This window comes from Trachypithecus francoisi, unplaced genomic scaffold (genome assembly GCF_009764315.1).
Source record: "Trachypithecus francoisi isolate TF-2019V2 unplaced genomic scaffold, Tfra_2.0 Lachesis_group13, whole genome shotgun sequence".
NCBI classification, from domain to species: domain Eukaryota; kingdom Metazoa; phylum Chordata; class Mammalia; order Primates; family Cercopithecidae; genus Trachypithecus; species Trachypithecus francoisi.
In genome coordinates this window covers 2805524-2833213 of record NW_022681458.1, presented here as the reverse complement: position 1 = coordinate 2833213, position 27690 = coordinate 2805524, and the positions used below count along the sequence as shown (strand labels likewise).

At 51.4% G+C, this 27690-nt stretch overlaps 1 protein-coding gene across 10 annotated transcripts in view; it reads right to left on the bottom strand.

Moving 5' to 3' along the window:
• HDAC4 (histone deacetylase 4) overlaps positions 1-27690 on the bottom strand; it is a 351316-nt gene that overhangs the window by 83327 nt on the left and 240299 nt on the right. For all 10 annotated transcript variants that reach the window (XM_033229648.1, XM_033229654.1, XM_033229652.1 and 7 more), the window contains 5 exons: positions 25912-26033; positions 10588-10719; positions 5424-5536; positions 285-401; positions 2-200 (listed from right to left, as the gene is read on the bottom strand). In XM_033229648.1, coding sequence (XP_033085539.1) covers positions 2-200; positions 285-401; positions 5424-5536; positions 10588-10719; positions 25912-26033 — 683 coding nt within the window. The remainder of the gene's footprint in view (position 1; positions 201-284; positions 402-5423; positions 5537-10587; positions 10720-25911; positions 26034-27690) is intronic.

The window sequence follows — 27690 nt, the reverse complement described above, 5'->3', positions numbered from 1 at the left end:
CCTGTGACGAGTGGCGCTTGTGCCGGCGGCTGCTCCAGTAAGACCATGTGCTGCAGAAGAGGGCTGTGCGCTGCCCCTCCGTCCCGCTCCAAGGGCGAGGTGCTCAGGTAGGGAGTGAGGTGGGTGCCAGGGAAAAGGGAGAGCCGCTGCTGGAGGGCGGGAAGGGCGAGTCTCTCCGCATCCCGCTGGCCCGCCGTGCCCTGGAAAGCACAGCCAGGGATGCTGGGGTGGAAGGGCCCATCACTGCCACCCCACGCCACATGGACCCACAGGGGCTGACTTACAGCAGCAGGGCCGGTGGCAGGCAGGCCCAGCGTGATGTTGGGCAGGGACGGCGACGTGTAGAGGGGAAGTGGAGCGGCTGAGCCTTCTCGCGTCACAAGTCTGTGTGCCAAACTCGTCTGGGGACAGAACACACGATGACTGTCACGGTCTGTTACGGCCAAACATCAGCAATATACACCAAGAAAAACCACGATGAAAACACCTGTGGCAGCCTGCACTGAATTCTGATATATGAGTGCAAACATACGTGTAGCAAATGATACAGCAACGAGAGCATGAGATTTCAACACGCACCACAACATGAAAGCCCAATTCACGGCTCCAGTTTCCTCCCCGCGATACGAGTTCTTCTGTCACCTTGTCCAGCATCATCGTGTTGATTTCTATTCAGTTTGATTATTTACCACAGAATAGTCAGAAGGAAATCTAGGATAATATAGTTTCCAATGCCGTTTTGCAGTTTCTAGGATAATATACTTTACAATGCCTTTTTGTAGTTGGCCATGTCTTTCCAGACAACAAGAAAAGCAGAAACCAAAAAGGAAATAAAATTTAATTGTACATTTAAAAATAACTATAAGGGTATGACTGGATTGTTACACAAAGGATAAATGCTTGAGAGGATGGGCACCCCACACTTTGCATGACGTGACAATTACGCATTGCAGGCCTGTATCAAAACATCTCACGTACCCCATAAATATGTACATTATGTACCCACACAAATTAAAAATAAAATCATAAAACAACTGCTTCTATGAAAGGCAGGCAATGATGACAACAATACCGACCACGTATGAGGCAGATGAGGGTCAGCACAGAGAGCTTGCAAATCAAATGACTAACAGTGAGAAAAGCACGCGGTGAAGACCAGTGACGGCAGAGCTCAGGAAGCGGAAGACGTTCAGGAAAACACATTATGGTCATCCGGAAACGTCTTTTGAAACTCAAAAATTTGGCAAACATTTTGGAAAAATGATAATACTACCTTGGCCTAGAGGAGCCGCCAGCGCTGTTGGGTGGACTACAGAGCAGTTAGCGGCATCCTTTCTGCGGGACAATTTGGCAGTCTATGGCAAAGGCCTTCAGAATCAGTCTAACCTTTGATCCTAGAGCTCCACTCTTGGGGTGCAACGTTAAGAAATTAGGAGAAGGCCTGATGCCCATGAAGCCTTGGCCGTGGGGCTGAGCACCCAGCAGGCAGGGCAGAGCAATGTGGCTTCCCCAGCACCTCGGTGTTCACAGAACGGAGGGCGTCGCACATCCCGACACTCTGGGGGTTAGGAACAATCTTGGGTGATTACTTGGACACTTGTTTGTGATACATTAAGTTAGAAAAACAGGTTATAGATCATGTAACTTTTAAAGAATGGGCTTGGGTAAAGCAAACATAAGCCAGGAGTAAGGATTAGAAGGCCACACACGAAGGGTCAGCAGCAACAGTCTCCAAGGACTTGAACTGCTGTGATATTTAACATCTTGTAGAATGAATGTGTTTTGCTAAAAAGGACATTAGTTTATCACCACTATATCCCCTACACAATAGCTACTCAAGGAATGTCTGCTGAATGAATGGGCAAACAGATAATGAATAAATGTTGATGTAATCATGCTAGTTAGTGGGGTTTGGCAGATAAAAATCTCCTTGCCAGAAACTAACATTAACAACGAATAAACAGATTCCATTATACTGTCTATCTCCACAACAGCAACTTTTTTAGCTCCCCCAGATGAACGAGAAAATGCGATGTTTGTCTTTCTGTCCCTGGCTTAGCTCACTTAACGTGAAGGTCTCTAGTTCCATCTGTGTTGCTGCAAATGTCAGGATTCCATCCTTTCTGATGGCTGCATAGTACTCCACTGTGTACAGCACCACATTTTCTCTGACTATTCATCCACTGAAGGACACTGGGGTTGATTCTGCCTCTTGCCTATTGTGGAAGATTTATGACTAAGACCTCAAAAGCACAGGCAACAAAAACGAAAACAGACAACTGGGACTCTGCTCAGCTAAAAAGCTTCTGCACAGCAAAGGAAAAAAATCACCAGAGTGAAGAGATGACCTGCGGAAAGGGGAAATGTGCAAGTTATTCATCCGACAAGGGAAGAGTATCCAGAATATGCGGGGAACTCCAGCAACTCACCAGCAAAACCCAAAGCAGCCCATATAAAAGTGGGCAAAGGATCTGAAGAGACATTTCCCAAAAGACATATGAGTGGCCCATGGGGACATGAAGAAATGCTTTGCCTGACAAACACTTACACTCAGGTTGTTCCTACAGAACAGAAAGTCCAGCCTTCTCACTTAGGAGCAAATTCACAGCGCACTTCGCCCCAGAGGAAACCCTGCAACTCACTTTAGATTTGCTCACATATTACACTGTGTAAGTAATGATTAAAGGGCTACTGAGAAAAACATGTTTCCTAGACAATTTTTTTTTGTCAAAAGTTAAAGAATTACCAGTAAGTTATGCTGTAGAGAAAATGCTTGTGATTTCCAGGAAAGCACAAGTGTGCTTGTGTTATCATTTGGGAACAAAATAAGGAGATGTTCTAATGTTTGCAAAGTTTCTATTTCCTTTGTAAGCAAGGTTTCTTTTGTTTGTTTGGTTTTTTTGGTTTTTTTAAGCCCATTTCTGGAACTAAAGGAGCCTTCTGAGAATTTGTTCCTTGGAGAGGCTGACTGGTCCACTTGAGAAATCGCAGGGCGCTCTGCCATCTGCCGTCTCGGGGCTGAGCCCTGCGGGAGGCTGGAGCCCCCCGGACCTCACCCTAGGATGTGTTCAGAGGCAAAGTCCGCGGGCCTGAAGTCAGAGCATCGAGGCACGCATGTAAATAACAGGAGCAACGGCCACAGAGGAGCTGTCCCTTTAAGTGCCTGGATGACACACTGGGCTTCCCTGGCCCTGTAGAGGAGGAGGTGCCCGGCACACTGGGCTTCTCTGGCTCTAGAAAGGAGGAGGTGCCTGGCACACTGGGTTTCCCTGGGTCCGGGGGGCCTTCAAGGTATAGTAGTGTTTCTGGGGGCCCCAGGGTGAACAGAAAAGGCAGTGCTGAGAGCCAGGCTGGCAGGCCCCTGCTCCCGCCATGCCCCCCATCCACTCAAGATGCCCGTTCTGATGGGCAGGCTCACTAGCCTCTGCACCACGTGGGAACGGAGAACCAGGCGCTGGCTGTGAAGCACGGGCGTTCTCAGAGACCTGTCCAACTCTAGCGATACTGAAACCCAGAAAGGGTGCCTGGGTGTGATCCAACACGCAAAGGCTGCCCCTGCCCACTCTAATGAACGTCTGATGTGGGACATGAACAATGGCACCTCTCGGTATTTCCTGCAACTCCTTCTACACGTTCTATTAATTTCCAGTAGCTTCATTTACATATCACGATTTGTAAAAATTAACACAGAACTGGAATGACGGAGACCCACCCAAACAAGGTACTGTTCCAGTATTAACTACCATGTACACAAGTGCCCTATTTTAAATAAAAACATGTATCTAGGACCACAATCAACAAGATGCAACCAGTGTTAACCTCACAGGGCAGGAAGTAATTTCTAGGTTGCATTATAAGGCTTATTACTGGTAGACCTCAGCTATGACCACAGCCATACAGAGGACTGTTAAAACTTCTAATCATCTAAATAAGTACTGAAGCTGGCAGGCTGAAGACAGGTAATAAAAGAAATCGATGTATGAAGTAAAAAGAATAAGAGAAAATGGGGATTAAGCAGCCTGGAGGCAAAGTGCAAAATTCATTCCTAGCAGTAATTCTAGTCTCTAAAAATGTTTATACATAAACGGTCTTGAAATTTGAAATGAAAATGCTAAACACTCATGCCTCTGTATCCCAGCTAAGATTTGCCAATCCTCTGGAAGGGCAGGATTCATTTCTAAATATTTAAGAAGGAAAGTCAATAACTATATTTAATAAATTATAGCCTTCTGTAAGTTGGAGAGAATTCGGAAGGAACCTCCCACTCAGTAGAACTGTGCCCCGCGAAGCCAGACAGCATTTCCAGCTCAACTCATCAGAAAACTCACTGCCAAAGCCTCCCCCTCCCACCCTGCCCCACGGTCAGGCTGACCCAGGCCCAGGGCACCACTCAGCCCATGGGACTGCCTCTCTCTGCCTCTCTCCTCTTCCCCGTGCTCTGGAGGTGGCCTCTCCTCCTCAGTGGGGCATTGTGGGGAGTGGGGGGCGGGTCCTTGCTGTCTGCCTGGCTCCGTCCCTGGGCCTGGCTCCGTCCCTGGGCCTGGCACAAGGTGCTCGAGACACGTGTGGGATAAAGACAGAGGGCGCGAAGGAGCTCAAGATACAGAGTGAGGTCCTGGGACCTGCTGCCCTGGAAAACCTCTGGGTGTGGTCAGGGCGTGACTCTGTCAGCCTGGGCACCACTCCTCCCTGCCTTGCCGCTCGGCTCCTGCGTCTCCGACATCTTTCCCACCCAGGGACTCCAGGCGTCCCCTGACTCCTCTTTAGTTTGCCAACGTGCTTCCCAGCCTGTGGCACCACTTGGGGTCTGATGAAGGCAGGGGACCAGGGGTGCTGAGCTCTGTGGTCTGAGATGCCTGGAAAAGCTCCCCGCTCTGTGGCTTTGGCCGGCCCTGCCGTGCTGACCACAGGTGACGCTCCAGTCGGCCCTGACACATGGTTTGTTGGCCAACATTGCGTTGTGTATTTCTCAATACGAAATAAAAAATTTTAAGTCTCACTTAACAACTATGCCCACGTGCCCATGGCTTCTCAGCCACCCTCAGACACTGGCGACCACAGTGAGCCGGGCAGCAGGGTCCTGTTTACCTAGAGCAACTGCCACGTGTGGGCTTGTGCTGTGACACCATCTAGGGACATCTGCTCTGGAAGAGGTCAGGAGAAAGGACCAGGCTCAGGGCTGTCCCCGACGTGCCTGGAACGAGTGTGTTCAAAATACAAGGAGATGTCTGTGATGAGAGGAAGGCAGGAGGGTTAAGCAACCTCCAACTGCGTCCTTTTCAGGAAGGTTCACAGGCCATTTTCCCTCACCCCAAACTGGAAGGTGAAGAGTGAAGGGCAAGTGCAAAGTGGGGTCATTTCGAGCCCATCTGTCCCAAGTCCGACTCTCGCCATGGGACACAGGACAAACGCCTGGCACTGACCTCCGCCGGGATGCTGGGGACGGCGGGCGCGATGCCGTTCTCTGCGCTGACGCTCCCGGAGCTGTTGTTAGGTGAGCTGGGTCCGGAGCCTGGGGCGCTGCTGCACGCGGAGTCTGCAGAGGCAGAAATATCGCGGTGAGTGTTACTCCACGCGGAGAGAGGGCCATGTGGAGGGAGGGCCATGTGGAGGGAGGGCCGCGCTGACCTGTGGCCCGAATGCCCGGTGCCTTCCATGGACCTGCTTGTTAGCTTGCGACAGGCAGAGGTCCCAACGAAAAGAACATGGCCATGGTTTCAAAAAAGAAAGTATGATGCTGATTTCTGATTTTCTAGTTTGGCCACTGACTTCACTTTTTCTAGGACATGCACGTTACCAATTTTATACCTCATTTGATTTTCAAGACCATTTTACACACCAAAAAGATAAATCCTTAAACACTTATTAGTAACCTAACAGAAGACCAGGAAATGCAGAAGCTAAGTGACTTTGAAAAGCAAAAGGTCAGCTTTCCTGTGCTCACTATAAAAAGCTTCGTTCAAAATAAAGCAACCTACCATTAGTGTTGACTCTGGGCTGAATCCTCTCATTTTCCCTACATAGCAGCAAGCAGCCAGGGGAAAATATAGCCAGTGTCTCCTGAGATCTATCAGTGCTACTGAAAAACACGCGCTCGGACAGTCTTAGAGGATCTTTAACCATCTGCGTGGCTTGACCCTGGTTAATGAGACCAGATTCCGCTCTGACTGAATGTGACTTCCAAAATGAGCCACATCCAATCCAAAGATCCCTTCACCTCTGAAGGGCCTGCTGTTATTTCGGGCACACACATCCACCGTGGGAGGCCACTGCGGCTCTTGATATTCATGCAAGGATTTGTTTGGCTTGTCATATGATGTTTAGTTTAATGGCATTTTAACAATGGCATCATCTGGTTAAAGCTTTCCAAAGAAAACATAACGTGACCTATTTGCCTCGAGAACTCCAGGCGTCTGCTGTTCAGCAATGACTCCGGGTGCTCAGAATCTCGCCCCAACCCATACGCACAGCACATACAGGTCAGAAGGAAGGGGCATGGTGGGGGTCATGGAGGGGAGGGTAAGGGACATTTTCCCCAAGTAGCCCCTCAAAGGAACCGTCCCCAGTAAAGCCTCCTCCATGGTCTGCTTGCTGCCCGGGTCCTCCTGGAACCCACGAGGATGCAGGCGCCCACTCATGCTGACTCACATGGTATCCACGCCTGCTGGAGGTGGTGACTCTGCAAATATAGCCCTGAGCCACAGTGAGGAGGATGAGGAGGGTGGGGGGACAGGAAAAGACACCCACAGCTCCCCCAACCTGGCAGATCTGATTCCAAACATCGCCTTTATTAGCTCATCCATCTCTCAGTCACTGTTTGAGGAAGGTGCCATTACGACCCTGTTTCACAGAAGAGGAGATCGAGGCACGGAGCAGCAACATCACTCATCCCAGGCCACAAGGCTTGAGGGAGCCATCAAGGGTGTCTGCATACCAGAGTTAACCCAGCTGGACGGTGAAGGCGCGCCTCCTCTGTCGACCACGCTGCCCACCCAGGAACACGCTGGGTACATCTTGCCCTTGACAGCAGGGCAGTCTAAACCTCTCAAGGGCAAACCACTTTGTCCACCCAGAAGCCCTACACCAGCTGCTCCTCATGGCTCTTGGAGCTCAAATGAGTGTGGGGTCAGCTCACTGTCCTGGGCACTGAGCACGAATACAGGACCGGGTCCCGACCCTGTCCCCTCCTCTTTCTCTCCCTGGTCCTCTCACCCTCTCACTTCCACCAGACACTAACACCAGAGGTAGGCTTCTCCAGCTGCCGAGGCCATGTTATTTGCACTGTGAGTGGGCATTCTGAGAATGCCACCTGGGCTGAGCCAGTGTTTGCATTTCACTCAAGAAAGCAGGACCCGCCTTCTCCAGTCCCCTCCAACTCTCCCACCTCTGCCCCACCTGAAGCCCACCGTGGCCCACCCTAGACCCCTGCTTTCTGATGCCAACCTGTCTCCAGCTACACACCAAGATCCAGCAGACCTTCCTTGAAACGGGCGCCTCCCAGCTGTGTCATCAGATAAACACCCTCACGCATGTGCCTAGGGAGTCCAGACAACTTTTGGGGACGGTAAAAATTACACGTGTAACTTTCCACCCACTTTTAACTCAATGAGGTTAATTTTTTTTTTTTTTTGCATTCTACTTCCTGAATAGGTCTCAGAAAATTCATATAAATGCATAATCTTCATAGTATTATTTAGATCAGCAAAACGGGAACACCACTGGAGGTGCACAAAATACGTGTGGCTGAAATTGAGTGGAGGATGAAGGATGGGGCAGGAAGATGGTGAGAACTCAGCGGTGAGGAAGGCGCAGAACACGGGCTGCGGGAAGGCGTGCAAAGTGAGAGAACTCAGCTCTGAGGATGGCGCAGAACACGGGCTGCAGGAAGGCTTGCAGGGTGAGCAGGATTCACTCTGGACAGAGTGCATATGGGAACGCATTTTCTTCTTTGTGCTCTACAGTAGATATCCATTTAATTAGTGACTGAGAAAAAGCAGAGTATCCACCTGGCTCTCTATCTCCAAGAACCGCAATTGCCTCCACCGCTCCGTGTGGGACCACCCTGCCGAATACTTGTCTTCTGAAAATCGGCTCCACTCAGAGCAGCCTCCCCACGGTGGCAGCTCCCTGGTGCCAGTGCTGGCCAGGAAATGCACAACCCTCTGCCTCTCTGCCCCAGCCCCACTCACCTGCCAAGTCCCAGTGCAAATGCCACCTTCTGCAGAGCTCTGCTGGCTCAGCGTGGCTTGTGCTGATCTCCCAGTCCCTACGTCCCTCCGCATGGGCTCTCTCTATGCCACAGCTCAGCAATGATCACGCCCTGCCACGCATGGCTCCTGGGTGAGCTCAGCACTGAACACGCCCTGTCACTCATGACTCCTGGGTGAGCTCAGTACTGAACACGCCCTGCCACACATGGCTCCTGGGTGAGCTCAGCACTGAACATGCCCTGTCACTCATGACTCCTGGGTGAGCTCAGTACTGAACACGCCCTGTCACACATGACTCCTGGGTGAGGTCAGCACTGATCACGCCCTGTCATGCATGACTCCTGGGTGAGGTCAGCACTGATCACGCTCTGTCACACATGACTCCTGGGTGAGTTTAGCACTGATCACGCTCTGTCACACATGACTCCTGGGTGAGTTTCGCACTGATCACGCCCTGTCATGCATGACTCCTGGGTGAGCTCAGCACTGAACACGCCCTGTCACACATGACTCCTGGGTGAGTTTCGCACTGATCACGCCCTGTCATGCATGACTCCTGGGTGAGGTCAGCACTGATCACGCTCTGTCACACATGACTCCTGGGTGAGCTCAGCACTGATCAGGCTCTGTCACACATGACTCCTGGGTGAGCTCAGCACTGATCAGGCTCTGTCACACATGACTCCTGGGTGAGCTCAGCACTGATCAGGCCCTGTCACACATGACTCCTGGGTGAGCTCAGCACTGATCACACCCTGTCACACATGACTCCTGGGTGAGGTCAGCACTGATCACGCTCTGTCACACATGACTCCTGGGTGAGCTCAGCACTGATCACACCCTGTCACACATGACTCCTGGGTGAGCTCAGCACAGATCAGGCCCTGTCACGCATGACTCCTGGACGGTCTCACGTGTGATGTGCTGCTTGCTCAAATTAGATCACAAGCTCTGTCTCACTATTTTTGTGCCAAGCCCAGTGCTGACTCAAAAACAGTTCTCGGTAGTCACTGGGTGACAACAGGAACACCAGCTTTAACACTCAGAAGAAGCTTGCTGAAGACTGTCTCATCCACTGCAAACTTAAAAAAAAACAAAATGCAACGGTTCACGGGTCCATTAGAGCTGGCCAAGCAAGGCACTGCTCGTAGAAAAAAGGCTGCATTGGAGTTTGCAAGCTTGTAACTTACATGATTCCTCATTTGAACTGAATCTTCCCCAGTCAGTTAGACTTAGTGAAACTTTTAGATTATAACATTTCTTGATGTCTGTAGACAAGGTCTGTGTGTACTACAACGGCCAGAGGAAAGAAACCTGTACCAGAAATGACAAATATGGAGTTCCCCCGGGCATGAAGGTGTCAGATACTTTTTAATAGAAATCCACAAATATCCAGACCCAGACCCTTAGACTGGGGCTAAGAGCTCCTGAAGTAGACAGGGGACAGGGCACGAGAAACAGGCAGGGCCCCGTGTTTAGCAGGGAGGTCTGGCTCTCACCTCACTGCAGAAGCAGAGTCCATGATGCCAACGCTCACACGCACAGGGCATGGCACCAGGAGCCCCCTCCCAGGCTTCCCTAGGCCAACAGCCTACTCAATGGAACTATGCTTTTCACAGACCAGCTACCATGAGCCTTGGCCTTCAAATCGAACGCTTTCTGTTGTGCAAACATGTCCACTGCCTCCCCTCTATCCAGGCTGTCCCCAGGCAGCCCCTTTATCCTGGTGCTGTGATTTCAGGAGCAGTGGGTGAGGGGGTGTACCCTAGTGGTGGTTGGGGGTGGGTGGTGCTCTGGATGGGGCTATGCCCTCAAGAGGGACGGCTGAGCCTTCAGGAGGGCGCTCTGCCCAGTCTTGTCCTTCCGTGTGTCCACCACTAGATGGCGCCAACCGTGACCCGTCATTAGGGCCAAGCTGAAGCAGCTTCACTCCTCGCTTCCCCTCCTGCTCAGTGGATGGGTGCCCTGGTGTGGGAAGACGTTAAAATGTCCTGGTGGTTCAGACACTGCTCAGGGACAGCGGAAAGCAGGGCAGGGAACACGGTTCAGCACTACCAGGACGGCATTGGTTAAGATCCACCTTCAGAGAAGCCTCAACTCAAGCTCCTGAATGGATCTCCCGCAGTGCCAAGCTGGGGGACCCTCGTGTACCTGAGTCACTAACGCCGAGAACGGGGCCTGGCTTAGACACGCTAGAGTCATCAAGCCTGGTCCCCGAGGCCTGGCACTTCCAGCATCATGGGAACAGGACCACACTGGGGGTTGATAGCATCAGGCAGACACGTGGGTTTTCAGAGGCTCCCGAGAGAAACCGCCTAGGGTAGGAAGGCCTGGCAGAGAGGGCAGTGGGGCAGGTGTACCTGCTCAGCTGACATACCTGTGACATCCAATGGACGCTTTTTTAGAGCAGTGACCACTGGCCCGTCTTTCCTGCGTAGCAGAGGGCTGCTCCGTCTTTCGGCCACTTTCTGCTTTAGCCTGGACCGTAATTTCAGATTCGGTTCAGAAGCTGCATGGAAAGGAGATGTCATTACAGCCAGGCAGATACCACTGGGCTCAAGGTTATCCTGTTGGTGGTTTTTTAAAAATATGCACTCTGGGGAATACATATTCGCTCAACACTGCCATGTTGCTGCAGGGGAGAGCGACGGGAACGCACAAAGCAGGGGATTCTAACTCCCATTCATCAGTCCCAAATAATGAACAAAATGTATCTGGTGCTTTGGATAAATTTCTGTGACCACAGCATTATGCAAGCGCTGGCAGTATCTTCACAGAATCTGGCCACGACTGCGGTTTCCAGCAGATGGGAACCAGGACTGACAAGCTGATTCTCTGGGCGTGGCAGGAGGTTGCTGAGGTGTGAAGTCACTTAATGGCGATGTCTCATAACTAATGCTCTTCTAGATAATACACCCCTATCTTTATAGCTGTGTTGCTCTAAAACCAGACACAGACTGACAAACAGGGATGTGACACCGGGCTCAGGGATGAGGATGGTGTCCACGCTGCACACTTTTTGCTCACCTGTGCATCGCCCCAGCTATGCCAGTCAGTGAGGCCTCCAGAGCTGAGGCTGCTATCCCCACTCCCCCCTGGTGAGGCTCAGCAAAGCCCATCCCAACACCTGTGCCAGCTTCACCTTTCATCTGACCACAGGGTGAAGGTACTGGGCGTGGGTCGGTCTCTGTGAACAGCTCTGACTGTGCGGACAGAGCCATTTGCGAATCTGCATCTTCCAGCCCGTGGTGGTTCCCAACCGTCTGCATCTGGAACCCAAACCTCCACGGCAGGGCCTGCCTTGGGAAGCACCAGGGATGTAAAGGCAGCAACCGGAGGCAAAGAAATCCCCAAACCCAGCTGGGAGAGGTTATTGGCTTTCAGAGTCCAGAACAGCGCCAAGAGACATGTGTCACCCAAGCCTTTGAGTTCTGAGGTTTCACTTGGCTCCTTTCAAGGTTCTACCACTTGTAGATTTGCAAATTGGGAGATTTTACCTCTTTATAAGAATTAGCACTCCTGCCGTTCTTAATCTTTCCGGAACAGGAAGTGCACTGCTTCCAGAGCAACAAGGAAGGAGATGGAGTTTCTCTTGGAAGCAGGACTGACGTGGCTGGGCGACGGGGACCAGGCCCCATGTGACTTCACTCTTTGGGACACGCGGGCAGCCCAGGACCTTCCCACTCTGGAAAAGGCTTTCAGTCAGGGACAGTTTTTCTGCAGGTCTTAGAAGGATGTGGGAGAAGCAAGCTCCCTAAAACAGGCTTCCCAGAGAAACCAGAGGTGCTGTGAGCAGGTGCCAGACTCTGAGCCTCCGCCTGCTCTGCAGCGCGCGAGGCCTCTGTGCTGTGGCTCGGAGGACCTAGATGACGACAGATGATGGGTTCAGCCACAAGCCGGCCTCTCCATGGGTTACTGACCAGGGCACGCTTCTGTGCCTAACACAACCGACGAGGCAAACGTAGATTCACATGCTCCACTTCTATTTCCACGCTGGGTTTCTTGCCATTATTCGAAAAACAAAACACAACAAAAAAAGCCAAGCCAAAAAACCCAGCTGATGACCAGGCAAGAAAACAGCACCTCTTCTCCCACCACCACATCTCCACTGAAACCCACGTGGGCTCCGCAGGGACTCCTCGGGCCTGGGACAGCTGATGACCAGGCAAGAAAACAGCACCTCTTCTCCCACCACCACATCTCCACTGAAACCCATGTGGGCTCCGCAGGGACTCCCCGGGCCTGGGACAGGAGCCACTTCTGAGAGGCAGGGGCTGTGTGTGCCCACAGAAGAGCACAGGGTCCCCGGCCCTGTGTCAAAGGCCTTCCTCGGTGGCTGCCCTGCCGCATGGAGTGGGACATGTGACATTGGGAGGCAGGCATGACGTGGTCACTCCAGGTCACCATGGACTGGCTGTGCTACTGCAGCCCAGTGCACGACCTCCCCCAGGCCCTGTGGGGGTCACCACACTGCCCCCAGGTCATCAGTCGGGCAGCAGATCCTCCGCAGCCCTGCCAGGCACTCCAGACTCCTTGTGCAAGAGACCAGGCACTCCAGACTCCTTGTGCAAGAGACTCTCGCGGAGAGCCCCATGGCGGCTGCCTCACCCCACCGCTCCCCTCCCCTCCCCCCCTTCCTCAGGCCTCTGCTCCACACCCCTCCCAAGGTTGCCCTGATCCCCCACAGCCCCACTGCCCCCATCACAGCCCCACTGCCCTGTTTTCCGCACAGCTGCCTTCTCAGCATCTGGAATTCTTCTGTCCCTCACCTGTTTATCCTCTGCCTCCCCAGCCTGCACACCTGCCTGGCCTCCCTGATTCTAGCTGACTGCACGTCCCTGGTTGGCTCTGCCTCCAGGGTGGCTGCCGCTGACCAGGAGGCTCCAGGACACCATGCCAGCACTGCCAAGGACAGCATGGCGTGAGGCTGGCCCTTCACTCGCCCCTGCCCCGTGAGCTAATCGGCACTCTGGCTTGCCCCCAGAACCTATCAGACAAGCAGGGCTCTGGATGCAGGGCTGGGGGAGGGGACTGAGCAGCAGCACGTGGACCAGGAGAGAAGGGGGACGCTGGAGCCTCCCCAGGGCACATGAAGTGGCCTTTCTGGGGAGAACAGAGAAGGCCTAGGGGGCGGAAGGCAGCTGGGGGAGCCGCACACCACAAGGACCAGCTCACTGCCTGCTTTCAGGTGGCCAGCCTTCCTGCTTCCTGCCCTCCCTCATTACTGCCAGGCTGGGCGTCTCATAGATTCACTTAAGACACAGTGACCTACATTTTCAGTCCTTCAAATGCATGTGTCTTAAAGCTTGCACAATGCCTGTAACTCCAATAATTCTGCCAAAGGCAGCCAAAGTGGAAGATGCAGGTAAGCCGGCACCTGGTGATGGTGAGGGTGGAGGCTGCAAGTGCACCGGCTCAGTGCAGCAGCCCCTTCACCACCCTTGTGGGTCTTCCACTCATTCCAGGCACGACGTGGCCAGGCAGAGGAACTGCAGGAACTGGATCCCACCCCTAAGAGGGCTGCAGGTACACTGACAGAACCAAAGTATCAGGCCAGAGGCCTCATGGAAAAGTCGCTCCCACCAAGTATGGGTGAGGGCAGGAAGGGTGCCAACTGCACTTCCAAATGCAGTGTCTGCTCCTTAGGGAACAGGGAGCAGGTGAGATCGTTTCTCCTGAAGCCAATCAAGTAAATGACTAATTAAGGCGACACAACATTCTAATCACAACCTTAAAATTCAACACAGTGCCCACTGCCTAGCAGGTGCCTTCATCCTTCTGCCAAAAGCAATTCTGATGGAGACAGGCTCGCTCCTCCCAACTTAAACATCCTGAGAGTCAGCTGCAGGTGAAGTGGCTCTCAGAGCCAGAATGCTTTAACTGTTTAGCGGCTGGGTTTACAGAGGGGAAATGCGTGCACGTGGCACGAGTGTGGAGGGTGGTATCTTTGTGGGCCTGATGCAATGTCCAGCAGCCAGCGAGGACGGAACCCATTGATTTAGAAGCAGAGATGCAACATCGCTGTGGGACAGGGTGTGCAGGCAGAGCTGCAGAGAGGAGGTAACTGCTTCCAGCTGCTCTGCCTTGAAATCCTAAAGTGACACCAAAGGAAGTATTAAAGAGGATAAAGACAAGAGGACAAAAACGCAAGTGCAGAAGGAAGGGGCTGGAGAAAAACTTGAGAATTGTCAGAAGGGGGAATAAAAGGATAAAAAGATGAAAAATGGGAGTGCAAAGATCCTACAACAAATTGCTGAAAATGCCAGGAGAGGAGAGAATCAGCTGGGTGGAGAAAATCATGAGCAGAAACTCCAGACCTACTTCTCCAGCTGAAGAGGAGCTGGACACGGAGGCCAAGTATCCCCCACCTGCGAGATCCCAAACTGCTTCAGAGCTCTGGGGACAAAGGCTCGGCCTTGAGAACAGTTTTGTACTCGGCAACAGCCACATTGAGGGCAAGATGATGACCTGAAAAGCGTGCAGGAAATGACTTCCGTCCCCAACCAACTGATCAACCAAGGGTGTAACAGGATAACGATATTTACCAGTAACGAGGACTCCAAAAACTCATGCTCCATGCACGACTTCTCCAAGAGCCACTGGAAGACATGCATGACCAAGATGGCAGAGGAAAGCAAGCACAAAGGAGGCCGCAGAAAGGAGGCCACGGAGCCCGGGAGAGGAGGCGGGGGCCAGGCCGGGACAGCAGACCATTCAGACACACCGGGCAGTGAGGCCAGACGCACCAGGAGGCCTGCTGTGCGGAGGAAAGTCTCCTAAGTATGCTGAAATGTGGGCCTGAATAACAGGCAGGTGTGAAACTAAGCAAATGAAAAAAAAAAGATCAACTTCCGGAAAAATTTCTACAAGGTGAATGCAGCCCAGGTGGACTCTGGTTCTGCTGTGAACGTGACACAAGCTGTAATAATGCAGGCTGGACAGGCAGTCAGGGATGGCCGTTCTCCCGTCATGAACATCGTGGGGGTCTATGTGAATGTACATTTATTTGCTTTGGTAAAAATAAAAAGATAATTCTAGCCAGGCATGGTGGCTCACACCTGTAATCCCAGCACTTTGGAAGGCTGAGGCGGGCAGAGGTCAGGAGTTCGAGATCAGCCTGACCAACATGGTGAAACCCTATCTCTACTAAAAATACAAAACTTAGCCAGGTGTGGTGGTGGCACCTGTAGTCCCAGCTACTTGGGAGGCTGAAGCGGGAGAAACGCTTGAACCCAGGAGGCAGAGGTTGTCCAGCCTGGGCAACAGAGCGATGTTCTGTTTCAAAAAAAATAAAATAAAATAAATAAAAAGATAATTCTAAGAAGACAAATGACAGACTGGAATCTAACTTCTATCATACATGAAAACACAGGATTGAAAACAACATATAAACAGTAGCTACAAAGGAACAAGAAAAGACAACACCTGATAGAAGAACAGGTAAACGAACTGCCGCTAAACAACATCCATTTAGCATGGAGGGAGCCACCTCGTGTGCCCTGCATGGTTCCATATGCTGAGCACCAAGTGGCTCTGAAGACAGGGCCTGCTCAGGGCGGCCCCGGCGCCCACCTCCGGGGCACCAGCCACCCTCGATCTTGAAGCACGTTGCTCATGTGATCCTGGGGAGGGGGACGCACACAGGCGTGCCTGCCCTTGACTGATGGTGACGGCACTGCTCACTCAAACACCGACAGGCTCGCCATCTTTGTCACCGGCCAAATCGGTAGAATGAACTGCAGCACCATCCCGTCCTGCTCGTGGAGAGGGTGGGGACAATGGACTCTCAGGCTGCTGGGGAGGGGGTATCATTTGCTCAGTGTTTTAGAATATACATACTCTCTGAACCAGCAGTTCCATTTTCAGAACGTTCTCTACAGAAATACTAGCACAGTGAGGAAAGGTGCTCAAAGTTGCTGGCAAAATGGTAACTAGAAAACAGTCCTCCTTACAACTATATCTTAGACTACTTGAGAGAAAGGCATTGAGCTTCATACGTAGAAATGAAATAATGGCCACAATATAATATTAATTAAAAATAAAGGTAGAGGAGAAGATGCAAAATGGGTATTTTTGTTAACAAGACAACTCAGATACACACAGAAACAAAGATACACAGACACACAGAAACACAGACACACAGACATACAGATACACACAGACATACAGATACACACAGACATACAGATACACACAGACATACAGATACACACAGAAACAGATACACACAGACATACAGATACACACAGAAACAGATACACACAGACATACAGATACACACAGACATACAGATACACACAGACATACAGATACACACAGAAACAAATACACACAGACATACAGATACACACAGAAACAGATACACACAGACATACAGATACACACAGAAACAGATACACACAGACATACAGATACACACAGAAACAGATACACACAGACATACAGATACACACAGACATACAGATACACACAGACATACAGATACACACAGAAACAGATACACACAGACATACAGATACACACAGAAACAGATACACACAGACATACAGATACACACAGAAACAGATACACACAGACATACAGATACACACAGACACACAGACATACAGATACACACAGACATACAGATACACACAGAAACAGATACACACAGACATACAGATACACACAGACATACAGATACACACAGAAACAGATACACACAGACATACAGATACACACAGAAACAGATACACACAGAAACAGATACACACAGAAACAGATACACACAGACATACAGATACACACAGAAACAGATACACACAGACATACAGATACACACAGACATACAGATACACACAGAACAGATACACACAGACACAGATACACACAGACATACAGATACACACAGACATACAGATACACACAGACATACAGATACACACAGAAACAGATACACACAGACATACAGATACACACAGACATACAGATACACACAGAAACAGATACACACAGACATACAGATACACACAGACATACAGATACACACAGAAACAGATACACACAGACATACAGATACACACAGACATACAGATACACACAGAAACAGATACACACAGACATACAGATACACACAGACATACAGATACACACAGAAACAGATACACACACACAGGTACACACACAGATATATACACAGATATATAGAAACACAGATACACACACAGAGACACAGAAACACAGAAACACACACACACAGATATACAGAAACACAGATACACACAGAAACACATACACACAGATATACAGAAACACAGATACACACACCTCACGCAGAAACAGAGACACACACACAGATACACACACAGATATACACACAGATACACAGAAACACAGATACACACAGAAACACAGATACACACACACACAGATATATACACACACCTCACGCAGAAACAGAGACACACACACAGATACATACACACACACACAGATACACACACCTCACGCAGAAACAGAGACACACACACAGATACATACACAGATATACACACAGATACACAGAAACACAGATACACACAGAAACACAGAAACACACACACAGATATACAGAAACACAGATACACACAGAAACACAGATACACACACACACAGATACACAGAAACACAGATACACACACCTCACGCAGAAACAGAGACACACACACACAGATACACACACAGATATACACACAGATACACAGAAACACAGATACACACAGATACACACACACACAGATATACAGAAACACAGATACACACACCTCACGCAGAAACAGAGACACACACAGATACACACACAGATACACACACAGATACACAGAAACACAGATACACACAGAAACACACACACACAGATATACAGAAACACAGATACACACACCTCACGCAGAAACAGAGACACACACACAGACACACACACACACAGATACACAGAAACACAGATACACACACGGATGCACACAGAGAAACAGACACACAGACACACAGAAACAGAGATACAGAAACACAGACACACAGAAACAGATACACAGAAACACCGATATACACACACACAGATACACACACACAGATACACGCACAGAAACACAGATACACATACACAGAAACCTACACAGAAACACAGATACACACCCCACACAAACACAGACACACCCTGAAACACAGATACACAAACATACACACCCTGCACATGGGCAGAGAAAGATATCTGGACAGATACATATCAAACGAATAACAGCAGCTACCTCTGGGAAGTCTGATTCAGGGTGTGTGGACTGAGTTTGTTTTAATTTATCACAGGCATGCATTACTTCTGTGGTTCTTTTAAAGAAGGTACCGTGTGTGATGCGTGCAGGTGGCGTGCTTTCCTCCACACTCTTTCTTCCTCAGTCCTCTCAATGAAAATATTTCATTTGCTGCCAATCTCAGTGTAGTTTTACCATTGAACAGTGGAAAAAAATATGTATTTGAAAACGATTAGTTCAAGAGTTCCTGGAGTACATTCCACATTAGGAAGAGTTCAGGCTTGACGGATGTCAAAGTTGGAAGGATGGGGCACAGAGCGCTGGGTGGCCCACTCTCCTGACACAGAAACTGCCTAATATGTAACCAAACTCACCATTCCTCTAACTTTTTTTGGAAAGGCACACAAAGCCTATTTCAGAACTTTCAGAATACACTCACGCTCACTTTTTAAGAACATGAAATTGATGGAGGACCCAGCCCGGCACAAGAGCCCCTGAATCTCTGTGGGAGGCTGCCTACCTGGTAGCAGGAAGCTTGGCTGAGTTGGCTCTGGTGGGCATTACAGACATGAATCCTCTTCCTGTCTCCTCAAAGGCAGCTTGAGGAACAAGAGATTCCACCAGCCACTGCCTGAGCGGCAGCTGAAGGGATACTCACCACGCCGTGCCTCCTGAGGTATATACCACACCTTTACACACAGCAGCACAGAGTCTCACCACGCCGCACCTCCTGAGGTATATACCACACCTTTACAAACAGCAGCACAGAGTCTCACCACGCCGCGCCTCCTGAGGTATATACCACACCTTTACACACAGCAGCAGGGAGTTTCACCACGCTGTGCCTCCTGAGGTATATACCACACCTTTACACACAGCAGCACAGAGTCTCACCACGCCGCGCCTCCTGAGGTATATACCACACCTTTACACACAGCAGCAGGGAGTCTCACCACACCGCACCCCGAGGTATACACCACACCTTTACACACAGCAGCAGGGAGTCTCACCACGCCGCACCCCGGGGCATATACCACACCTTTACACACAGCAGCACAGAGTCTCACCACGCCGCACCTCCTAAAGTACATACCACACCTTTACACACAGCAGCAGAAAGTCTCACCATGCTGCGCCCCCTAAGGTATATACCACACCTTTACACACAGCAGCAGGGAGTTTCACCACACTGTGCCTCCTGAAGCATATACCACACCTTTACACACAGCAGCAGAGAGTCTCACCACACTGTGCCTCCTGAAGTACATACCACACCTTTACACACAGCAGCAGGGAGTCTCACCATGCTTCGCCCCCTAAGGTGTATACCACACCTTTACACACAGCAGCAGGGACGCTCACCACGCCACGCCCCCTGAGGTATATACCACACTTTACACACAGCAGCAGGGAGTCTCACCACGCCGCACCCCGGGGCATATACCACACCTTTACACACAGCAGCACAGAGTCTCACCACGCCGCACCTCCTAAAGTACATACCACACCTTTACACACAGCAGCAGAAAGTCTCACCATGCTGCGCCCCCTAAGGTATATACCACACCTTTACACACAGCAGCAGGGAGTTTCACCACACTGTGCCTCCTGAAGCATATACCACACCTTTACACACAGCAGCAGAGAGTCTCACCACACTGTGCCTCCTGAAGTACATACCACACCTTTACACACAGCAGCAGGGAGTCTCACCATGCTTCGCCCCCTAAGGTGTATACCACACCTTTACACACAGCAGCAGGGACGCTCACCACGCCACGCCCCCTGAGGTATATACCACACCTTTACACACAGCAGCAGGGAATCTTACCACACTGCACCTCCTGAAGCATATACCACACTTTTACATACAGCAGCAGGAAGTGTGGGCACTGCCCATTTCTGCCTGGTCCCACCCCTCTCTCCAGCAGTTTCTGCAAACTGCATGAGAACAAGAGATGACAAGCAATGGTCAGGGGTTCTGCATGAAACAGAGAGCCCCTTCCCAAACTGAGGGATGTTTGTCAGGGTGGAAAACACACTCTGGTCCTATTTCACAGTACCCTGAGCCTACTCTACACATGGATAAGAACAAAGTACCTGTAACTTTATTCAGGTCACTAGTATACAGGAGAAAGCCATGAGCCAGCCTATTGACACGCTGTAGGGCTTGACTGATGAAACAGCCATGAAGTCATGAAGGGGACGCCCACTGCCCCACCTTGCAGACCGGTGGACACAACAGTAGGTTGTCTCATCTGCCCAGGACACAGCGTCGTGGGCGCCAGCCTGGCCACAGACCCTGTGCTCTTCCTCACCAAGCAGGACAGCTTCCCCCCAAAATGGAGGAAAATGCACCCTTCTCTGCACATGTAAGCAATGGATGGATGTTTTCCATGGGCGGCCATGACCCTGAGCGACTGGTTTCCGAAGGCCCCGGGTGAGGGGGGCAGACTCTTCAAGGCTGACCATGGAGGCAAGTGCAGGGGGAGCCCAGGACCTTTGGCTGACTGCCCAGATCCATGATCCATACAGGGGTCATCAGAACTCCATCCCTAGGACCAGCCCAGCCCCCTCCCAAGTCACACCCAACTGCGGGGACCCAGCCCCACCAGGCAGGCTAGAGAATGCCTTCACAAGGCTGAGGGGTCACCAGCGTCTCACCGAACATGAGCTCTGGCGTTTTGCTTCCTTAAAAGAGCCAGGATAATCCATGGCAGTGCCACAGCCCAGGCCAGCAGGCGGGTCCTGGCACGTGCTAGGGAGAGTGTTTGCTGCTAGGACCGGGTGCCCAGGGACACATGAGGATGCTGGACAAGGAGTTCTGTGGAGAGCAAGGTTTCCAGTGCTCAGGTCCAAGAAGCTGCTGGCAATGGGCAGAACTGTGCTGGCTGGACAACAGTTAGTTGTTTTGGCCTCGTTTCATCCATCAGAAGTCACATGAGGGGAAAACTGAAGAGTCATTATAAAAAATACATGATGACTAATATCTTTAAGACGATGAAGATGTTACTGGGGAAAAATAAGATCCTTCAATATCATCAAAATGACAAAACGCTGCTTGCTTTTAAAAGTGGAAAAGCTTCCATTCCTCAGTGCGAACATGGACTCGAAGGCTCTGCTTAAATGCAGTTTCTGGTGAAGCCATCTAACACCCACACAGTGCAGGAAAGATCCAGCATCCTATGTCCGTGATAGTGATCCACACAGTTCTGTCTATTATGACTATATTTAAAAATACACATTTGGCAGCTTCACGAGTCTGCAAAAACCCAAAGTCAGGGTGACCCTTGAGGCTGCACAGACATGGGAAGGGACCAGGCACCACCTCACCCTGGGCCGAAATCTGGCAGGAGGTGAAGACCTCTGAAGTGGAGACACCCCTGCCGCCAATCTTCCAGGAAAGGGGCGGGGCCTCTGGCAGGAAGAGCTGGACCTGAGGCCCTGGGTAGAGGAGTCTGACTCTCGAGCCCAGCCTAGTTCTGAGCTCCTGGGAGATGGCACTCAGGTGAAGGCAAGCCAGGAACGAGGAGATGAGCCCTGAAAAGCCAACAGAGCAAGACGGGCGCTTCTGGCCAGATTGTTGGTATAAATCTTGGTGTTCACATCCTTGTGGTCCTGCTCTAAGTGGAGGCCAGTGGCTCCTGCTGGTTTCTACCTGAACTTGGGTATGGAGGGAAGGAGGTGGGGGGATGCCGGGTCCGGCAGTTACCAGTCATTGGATGGAGAAAAAAATCAAAATCACCCTAACAGCGTAGAGAAGCAAGAGCATAAACCACCCTGATCTGTTCCTACTCGAAGGACTTTGCAAATATTAATTCATTCACGTCTCATGACAGCCCCAGGAGAGAAGCAAATTAAAGATACATTTCACAGATGATGAAACTGAGGCACAGAGAGGTTCAAGAGCTCCTCCAAGTCCCAAGGTGGCGAGTGAAGGAGCTGGGCAGAAACTCAGGCACCTGGTCCTGCCCACAGGCACAGGCGACGTGAATGCCCGGAATATGCCCAAGCTGAGAATAGGAGTCACTGCATTGCTTTCACCAGGGAGGTTAGACATTTGAGCTGGTACAGATGTGACCTATCAGCAGAGCCAGCAAAGGACACGCAAAAAATGCATGGGGTGATGACAAAATTCACAAGACAGGGGCAAAGCTTTTCACATGCTCACAGGTCATACAATAGCCCTTTAGAGATGGAGAAGTGGGCAAACTGTGTGCCAGGTCAGTATAAGGTAATGTAAAGTCAAAATCATGTAATTATTTAAGTGTACATTACAATTATTAAAGATTATCATTTCAGTTCATTCAAGGAACTTCGTAACTAAAATGTAATGACGTGTTTCATATTACCAATTACTGCAGAAAAGCACAGATATAAATTACTTAGAATGAGTGACGTCACGTGTTTGAAAGTAGACAGATATGTCAAGGGTAATACAGGGTGTGTAACTACACACTATTCTCTTAAGTGGTTTAAACATTTTCTCTGAAATCTTTATGTTATTAATATTATGAATGTGGTAGTGATGTCTTTTTAAAAAAACTGATAATGCAATCAAATCTTAATTAAGTTCTTCTGGAGCACTACGTATTCTAAATAACATTTCCCGAAGTGTGAGAAGAGAATTTTCTCTTCCGTTCTCAAGGAAGCGGGGAGTTGGAGGGTGGTGCTATCACAAGGTTAGAAGCACAGTAGACGGTGTGGGAGACTTTGCTTCCAATCATCCTCAGAGAAACACAAGGCAGCACAGGAAGCCAACGGCCATGGAAACTGTGAGAGATGGCGGGGGCCCTGCCTATGGGAGAAAGGCCTCTGCTGGCGAACAGCAGGGCAGGGCCATGACAGGGTGGCATCTCCCACGCTGCTAGCCTTCCTTGCTACGAAGTTTTCATGCCGGGTTCTGTTTCTTAGAACAGGAGGCTGGTCCCCAGGTAGTGCTGATGTTTGGGATGGGGGAGGAGCCAGTGCAAACAGCTCCGAGGGCTCCCCTATCCCTGCTGTTCTACTACGAGCTGGGGTGTGGAGATGCTGGGGAACTGCTCTGGGGTCCTTGGTGGGAAGGCACGTCCCCACGTGAGGCCGACTTGCTCTGCTTGGCGGCCAAGCTCTCGCTGGACGCTCCCACCCGGGTCTGTGGCTCTGGAGTCAGTGCCACAGCCATCACTCCCAGGACAAGAAGAGACACTGGGACTAGGTGCATACCACAGCCGCGAGGATGTGCGTGTGAGCAGACCCACTGTGCTGAGGAGGAAACGGAGGCCAGAGGAACGGAGGGCATTTGCTTCTGGGCACACAGAACCATTATGTGAGTGAGCACAGATCCAACCCACAGCGCCTGATGGCAGCACCTCCGGGTTCCCACCCTCCGCCCTCGGTGTCACTCCAGTTCCTGGCGCAGGGTTCTTCCAGGTAGGCATGTTCCTCGCTTCCCCATTCCCCGGGTCTCTCTCCCAGCACAGGGCCCACCACTCACTGTGGACTTTGGTTTTGTTGATGGAATGTGATTAATAATAGCATCGGTCCCCAGAAAGGGAACCTGCAGGGCAATCTGCAAGAGTCGACCCACAGATTCTCTCCTGATATTACTGGGCACATCTTTCTGGAAAAAATACGGATCTCTAAATCGGTTCTTTCTGTCGAGCTTTAGGGCGCTCTCCAGGTGAAATCCAGGACCATTGTCAGTAGAAGCATCAGTAAGAACCACAGGCTCACACCCATGAAACTCAAAGCAGCAGCAGCTCTAGGTTCACTTTTCCCAATAAAGGCTTATGGCCCAAATGGAAATGCACCCATGTTTGCAGGATTCTTGTGCCTCTGACTTGGAGAGGACATGGCCATCCTGATATGGCCCTCTTCAGCAGGGTCTCCACCATCCCAATACAGCCCCTCCTCTGAGGTCATGGCTGGCCTATTATGACCCACTCCTCCAGGGACATGGCCAGCCCAATATGACCCACTCCACCCGGATCATGGCCGGCCTGATATGACCCACTCCACCTGGGACATAGCTGGCCTGATACAGCCCACTGCTCCAGGGACACCACCGTCTAAATACACCCTAACAGAGCCCACTCCACCGGGAACATGGCTGGCCCGATACGGCCCACTGCTCCAGGGACACCACTGTCTATACACCCTAACAGGGCCCACTCCACTGGGAACATGGCTAGCCCGATACGGCCCACTCCACCGGGAACATGGCTAGCCCGATACGGCCCACTCCACCGGGAACATGGCCAGCCTGATATAACTCACTCCTCTAGGGTCACAGCTGGCCCAATAGAGCCCACTGCACCTGGGACGTGGCTGGCCCAATATGGCCTACTCCCCTAGGGTCACAGCTGGCCTGATACGACCCACTGCTCCAGGGACGTGGCTGGCCTGATATGGCCCCCAGCAGCCCCTTGCAAAGCCTCACTGCTCCAGTGAAGAAGCCCTCGTGTGACTGAGTGCGTTGTTTCCACCCAGAATTGGCCGAAACCTTTGGATAACACAGAATCTGTTTAGCAAGAAAAAGTGGTGCCCCTAGGATTTCATCTCCAAGAGCCGCCCCCTAGGGAGGATGCCTTGGGATTTCCTACACTGTCTTGCAGTTTGTGGGATCCACTGGCCGTACCTGGGATGAGGCACTGCCCGCCCTCAGCGCCTGCTGCGGCTCCTGCCCTCACCACTTCTCTGGGCAGAGCCTCTGGAAGGCACTCCCTGGCCTCTGTTCTTGCTACCCCAGCGCATTGCCCACAGCCACCTTAATCATTATCTAAAGACACTGCCTGCTTCCTCCGCGGCCCCTGAGAAAGTTCCAGAGGTTCCGTCCTGACTTATCAGACACTGCTGCAGCCGCCTCTCCCTGCTTCGAAGATGGTCCAGGCACCTGCTTGTGCCTAAATGTCCTTCTCCCTCTGGCTTAGGACAGAAGAGTGGCACGTAACTCTGAGCCCAGCTGGGATATCCCCTGCAGGACAGAGTGAATTTCTTTCTCAGGAAGATTTCCTTCCCACTCTGGGGTCCTGGAAGGCCCTGCTGCCCGGGCACTGCCCACAGCCATCCCTGAAGGCCGCAGGCTCACCTGCTTTCAGACGGCACGTGGCCCACCAGCGGGAACCGCTTCACCCGTGACCACTGTGGGATGCCCTCAGTGTGGCAAAGCCTAACACACCACCGAAACAAGACTAAACTGAGTGTGCTTTCAAAGTGAGTTGGAGTCTTCAGTAGTGGTGTACATGCGTGAGGTTCGTTTCTTTTGGAATAAATAATAAGGAAATGCTTAAGGACATCTTTTCAAAATGATGCTCTAATGAAAGGAGCAAATATTTAAAAATCTGCAGGTGATTCCTTCTCTAAGTGGAAGACAGCAGTGGGCCCTGCGTGGCTTGTGGCGTGGAAGGTGCCTGTGCAGGAGGCCTCCCGGCCCACAGCATGCCTGGGACACTGACCTGTTTTCCTAAGAGGGAAGTCATCTTTGGCGTCGTACATTCCCAGGACTGGGTGGTTATAGGAGGTTGACACTCCGCTCTGGGGTGGAGAACTCTGGTCAAGGGAACTGTGCTGCGTTTTCCTGGAGAGAAGGCAAAGACAGACGGTTTAGTTTGCCCAGGGCACTGCCCCAGGCATGCTGCAGCCGAGAAGCCACACACAGGATGATCTTTCCCTTGAAACCTCAGCCCCACCTCAACAGACGCACCTCTTCCCTAGGGTCAAGCTGAAGTTAAAAGGAAACAAACAGGATGCTAAACAAGCAAGTAAACATCCAATGCCCACATCCTCCTCTGTGGGACCGGCAGTGCTCAGGGCTGGGATGGGCAGCACCTCTGGCGGTTTTCCTGGTGGCCGTTCTCCACCTGGCCCTGCCCTCTTAGATGGCTCCAGCCCGGTCTGTTCTCTACCAGGGCCACCACTGGCCACTCAGAGAGCCTGTCCCTGGTGGGGAGGGGCAGAGGAAGACAGTAGGCTATGGCGTAAGGAATCAAAGGTGAGGTCATAGGCAGCCGAGACGGGCCAAAAAACGGTCTAAGAACAAATGCTATGATGTCTGGGGCTGTCTCTGCCACCTGGAGAGAAGGAGCCCATGGGGCCGCCTCTCAGCAGAAGGCACCCATCGTCATCCGCGCCTTCACCAGAGTCACCTCCCTCTCTGGGGTAGGAACAGGATGGCAGCTACTGATACCCTGTGCCCAGGGAGCTGACCTACGAAAGGGACTTCCTGTATGAACAGCCGGGTACAACTCCACACCCTCCAGGCGGCAAGACAGGAGTAGTCTGCCAGGAGGATGGCCAGAGGAGGGACATGGGAGGAGGTGGGCCCTGGGCCAGGGCGGGGATGCAGGCTGCCACCCAGATGACCATCAGCAAGGCCTTTTTTGATGGCACTGACAGCTCAGTCTTGCTCAAAACACTGTGCTGAGTGGAATAAATTCTGAGTCTTTAAACTGTGTAATCTGCTTAATGACTAGAAACAAATTTGCCAACTTACTTATTTGGAATTTGTTAGACTATTTGAACACATAGTACATACACCACAGCAATGCACCTGGAGTTATTTGAATTAAGAATGGGAGCTTGTAAATGGGTACAGGTGTATACTTAAATATCTGAGAGCACACCAGTGCAAAGAATGTGCAGGACACTCGCAGACAAAATCGAGGAGGCGAGCCCAGGCGCCTGGGCCGTGGGGTGCTGGGCTGTGGGGTGCTGGAATGTGGGGTGCTGGGCCGTGCGGTGTTGGGCCATGGGGTGCTGGAACATTGGGTGCTGCGCTGTGGGGTGCTGGAACGTGGGGTGCTGGAACGTGGGGTGCTGGGCTGTGGGGTGCTGGAACGTGGGGTGCTGGGCCGTGGGGTTCTAGGCCATGCAGTGCTGGGCCGTGCATCACCTGAGGAGTCGGGGAGCTCCGGAAAACCGCACAGTTTCAGGCCATGTCCCAACCCCGCCCACTGCTCAGGGCACACCTCCAACCCCAAGCAGCTTTTGGCTATTTCCCGGGGAATTCCACCATGCAGTCAGGCTGGGACACACTTATCTGCACCTGTGCAGGGCCTGTGGCCTCCAAGTGGGACCACGGCCTTGTGCTAGCCTCCCTTCTCTTCCCTGTAGTTCTGCCCATCCTCTCAGAATCTCATGAAAAGGTCTGGGGGCAACACTCTTTCTCTACCAAAGAGTATTTTCAGATTGTGTCCTATGGGGAATGTGATCTTGGCTGATTCCAAACTTCTTCA